This window comes from Asparagus officinalis, chromosome 7 (assembly GCF_001876935.1).
Source record: "Asparagus officinalis chromosome 7, Aspof.V1, whole genome shotgun sequence".
NCBI classification, from domain to species: domain Eukaryota; kingdom Viridiplantae; phylum Streptophyta; class Magnoliopsida; order Asparagales; family Asparagaceae; genus Asparagus; species Asparagus officinalis.
The window spans coordinates 87,317,445-87,322,029 of NC_033800.1; the positions used below are offsets into that span (position 1 = coordinate 87,317,445).

A 4,585-nucleotide genomic window follows, 5' to 3' on the forward strand; every position below is an offset into this window, starting at 1 on the left:
CTTTTCTAAGAAGTGGGTTCAATTTTAGATTACCCATATCTATAATTGAATCCACCATCTTAATTTCTTTTATTTTCTTTTGTTCTAGAATTTTGTTCTTCATTCTTGATTTTTTTATTTTGTTCTTGATTTTATTCTTTTTTTCCTTCTCATATTATTGATCATACTCATTCTTTTTCAAATCACTCTCACTTATACTTTGCACCTATTTACACACCATTTTCACTCTCTCAATCTCTTCACAATCACATTCACTCATCACTCCTATTTGTCACGCACACAAAATAAGACAAAATCACAACACAACAACACAACACCACAACACAACAACACAACACTACACTACACTGCACAACACATCACCACACATCACACCACAACACAACAACACCACCACAAATCCTCACCCTCACCCACCAACCAACAACACTCCCCCTCGCCCTACCTCTCCCCCCTCAACCACCACCACAACAAAATCCCCACTCCTCATCCTCAACCACGATCAAAGCCCCCACCCACCAACCAATCATACTCTACACACCCCCTCCCCCTCCATCACTACCATCACCACCATCAACACCCAATCCCCATTCCTCCCCCCACCACGACAAAACCCCTCACAAACCAATCACATAACGACCACCACTACACAACACCACAACCAACCCACCAACCAACCCACCAACCAATACCACCAACACTACGCACGCATACACCATCAACAACACTACGCACGCAAGTATAAATTTTGAGGTTTGTGTTAGGGTTAGAGTTAGGGTTTGTGTGTAACAGTTTGTATTAGTATGTATCAGTATGTACGATATCATCTAATTAAAAAAAAAAGCAAAGTATATATATTACCTGTGACGACAGAAAATGTCTCCTATATGCCTCCTGAGCCTCCTGAGGTAGAGTCGACATGAATTGTGTGAACTCCAATACGATCTGCTCCCGACGCCTCCGTTCTTCCTCTAGAGCCTGCTGATATGTTGTTTGCTGCGACAGGCGATCTTCAATCGCTTTTAATCGCTGCTCCATCGAGTCTTGATATGAACTGCTTCCTGGTGTTCCTTGTGGTGCTGCAGACTCGTAGGTGCTACTAGACTCGTGCGGCCTCTGCTCGGATCCTCTCCACCGATATCTGTTCTTCCTACTAGGTCCAATGACCGTCTCGATGATGGAGTCCTCATCCTCTCTACTTAGCCGGGCAGGAGTGTTAGAACAGACCTGAGACTGAGTCAATTGCTCCTCTACCTTGGCATGTAATTTTTCCTGCGATATATCAAAACAACCCGGGCAAGTCGACTTAATAATGATGCATTGATATGAAATTGAATATATAAATGAACTGCTACTTACAGCCAGATCCTTATTCTTTGCTTTCTTCTCTTCATTGGCGTAATTCGGGCTCCAGGAAGTCAGAATACGATCTGCAAAATGTCTGAGATCTCCCCTTCCCTAATTTATTCAAATATATCATTAACCAATAACACATAAATTATACTCAACGTAAAAGCTAATATATTATATACCTCAAGCTCTAATTGATGATAATGCTGGCTGAATGTCCTGGAGCCCCCGTGATGCTCGTAATTGCGAGGCGCGTTGCGATTCCTCCTTGCTATTTCAGCTTGAGCCTGCAAAACAATGTCAATTCGAAACAATATAGAAATTCAAACAATAAATTAAAAATATATACTTCAATAATACCTGAATTTCAGCCGTGTCCCAGTAACTGCAAAGTGCAAAAAAATCTACTCCATCCACACGCGTGTCAAGATGCCAGTATCGCTCCCAATCTTCTGTTATTTGGACAAAATATTTTTTCTTTACCTCAAACCGCCATCTCTTGAACGATACATTGATTTGCCCGAAGCAGTACGTCCAGGCACAAATATTATCGTCAAGAAAGAAAAATCGCTTCAACATATAAAGAAAAAGTAGATACAAATCAGTGTATTAAACATAATAATAAACTAATAACTAATAATGATGAAAATTAAAATAAATGACTCACACATATATATCTCCAACAAGCCACCAGCGCATCAATCCGCTGCGATTTCCACGTCAAAAATATGTTGAAGAAATCGTGTCTCCTGGCTAAAACGGCAAGGAAATTGTTGAAAGCATTGGCAAAGGCCCCAACAGGCACTCCGTTTTCCCATCGGATCACAGCCCTCCGATTAAGATCAGGGATGAGGCTCGATTCCTTAGTAGCATTGCGGCCGCGTCGAGGAGGTTTCTCGGTACCTGCGAAACAAAGAATCGAATGAAACAATGAATCAATATATATTTGCGAAAAAAATTTAAAATAATAACCGATAAACTATAAAAATTTATTCATACCTTTCAGTTCGAGGCATCTACGTTTTGCTTGTTCGTACCTTTGCAGCGCGATGGGGCGCATATCATGATAAGAATCCCAATCATCCCTCACATTGGCCGGACCGTGGGCTCGCTGATCCGGAATAGAATCTGGCGGTAGTGCCGCAGCTTCTAAAGCTACGCTATACGGCTCAAATCTCCTCTCCTCCAATATATCTGCATGCGGTGGTGGTGGTATCTCCGCATGCTGTGTAGGATCAGCCTGTATCTCCACGTCATGTGGAGCATCTCCGCATGATGTGTCCTGTGGCTGCGAGTCATGTGTAGCATCTCCTCCTCCTGTGTAGTAAATGTTAAAAATATATTAGGCTCATGTTAATAGTTTATAGAAATGTACAAATATAACAAATAAATAAAAATACCTGACGTAGAGGCATGTGCGTCGCCTCCAGAATGTCTACCAAAAATTCTCTCAAGCGCTTTCTTACGTAATCCTTTTGTCATCTATACTTTGAAAACATAATGAATATCCAACAAAAGTATATAATGCAAATAATTAATAAAATAGCACATGGCAACAGAATCGCGTGTACATGATGTCCAGTTAAACAGATAATACAAAGGCAATAATGTAATACATGACACACTGTGTTACATGATAACCAGTCAAACAGATGATGTTGAGGCTCTACTCTGCGATCGTGTACGGATAGCTTGCGACCGTGTGCGTGCCAACGAAAGGACTGTTCTTATAGTTTTATCGACTCCGCTGCGGACAGGTTTTTTTCCTTTACGCCTTGGCTCACATATAATCGCAGGTACATCAGGGCGCGCTAGTGCAATTTCATCGTCCAGATTATTATTTTGTGTCAATGAAAACTCCTCGGTTATTTCGTCGGCCAAGATAACCTCCTCATCGTGATCTTCGTCAGACACGACTTCATGAATGTAGGCTCTAGGTGGATTCTTAAGGATAACCCATTCGTCATTTTTCATTATATCTTTGACATAAAAGCACTGTTTGGCGTGAGTAGCTAACATGTATTTTTCAGACTGATATATTTCCTTGTTAAGATTAACGATTGTGTAACCGTAGTCATCCTTCGCCTTTTTCTGTTCACACCAACGAACCTTAAACATCACATGACTGACTTCCTTATTAATCCCATAGAAAATCTCCACGATGTCTTCTACCTGACCGTAGCAATAGATTTCCCCCTGTATCGGATTTAGATCTTTTGCACTAGCGTATGACAGTTGAGAGAAGGAGCAGAACACACCGCTGTTTTGCGTTTGTCGTCTCTCTTCGAGACCGACGATGTTAAACCTAAAGCCGTTGACACAGTAGCCTCCATAATGCTTAACCACATTAGAAGGACCTCTGGCATATAAACAAACTTTCTCAGACAGGTTAATCCCATTCGTAATCCGTTTGTCAACCTTAAGAAAAGAAGCAAATAGTTTACATATCTGTTGGCAGGCACATATATTTGATATACGAATCAGAAATGTAAAAAGATCTTACTTCACCCTTCAGCCATGCAGGGAATTGTCTAGAGTGTGTGTCCATAACTCTCTTATTTTTTGTTCTGCATTTAAGATTAGTCTGGACATGTCGGATGTGAAGCCTAGACAAGAAGCATTTATAACGGTTAAATAGAGATAATTATTGTGAGGTGATCTAATCTGATTCAAACAGTTAAATACTTACGCCGCGTATATGTTAAATGTAGTATCATTGCTCAGGATATATGTGTGGGCTTGATCTAGCTCCATTCTGGGGAATCTAGTGTCCTCCCCACGATCATTGTAGAATGTACCGTCAATTATTCGTTGGGGACGGTTCAGCCTTGTCTCTACGCCCCGCAAGTAACGAGAGATAAAATTCAAACTCTCGTTACTTATGTAGTTCTCTGCGATCGACCCTTCAGGATGTGCACGATTATGCATCAGTTGTTTCATGAAACCCAAATACCTACAAGCATATAGTTTCATGATTTGTGACAAAATTGACAAATATTAAATGAATATTATAATAATAAATACCTCTCCACGGGGTACATCCAGCGATATTGAACTGGTCCTGCGATGCGGGCTTCGTATGCTAAATGTATTGTCAGATGCACCATGACCGTGAAGAATGATGGTGGAAATAGTATTTCCATTTTACACAGTGTATTAGCAACACGTCCCTCTAATTCTTCAAACTCCCTAACATCAATCACCTTAGAGCATAGTTGCTTGAAGAAACCGCAGA

General features: G+C 40.9%; 1 protein-coding gene across 1 annotated transcript in view; it reads right to left on the reverse strand.

The window, feature by feature from the left end:
- LOC109847466 overlaps nucleotides 1-3,749 on the reverse strand; it is a 14,488-nt gene extending 10,739 nt beyond the window's left edge. Inside the window, exons 1-6 of the mRNA XM_020416694.1 lie at nucleotides 3,656-3,749; nucleotides 2,751-2,774; nucleotides 2,350-2,667; nucleotides 2,018-2,253; nucleotides 1,711-1,920; nucleotides 1,577-1,637 (exon numbers count right to left, since the gene is read on the reverse strand). Coding sequence (XP_020272283.1) covers nucleotides 1,577-1,637; nucleotides 1,711-1,920; nucleotides 2,018-2,253; nucleotides 2,350-2,667; nucleotides 2,751-2,774; nucleotides 3,656-3,749 — 943 coding nt within the window. The remainder of the gene's footprint in view (nucleotides 1-1,576; nucleotides 1,638-1,710; nucleotides 1,921-2,017; nucleotides 2,254-2,349; nucleotides 2,668-2,750; nucleotides 2,775-3,655) is intronic.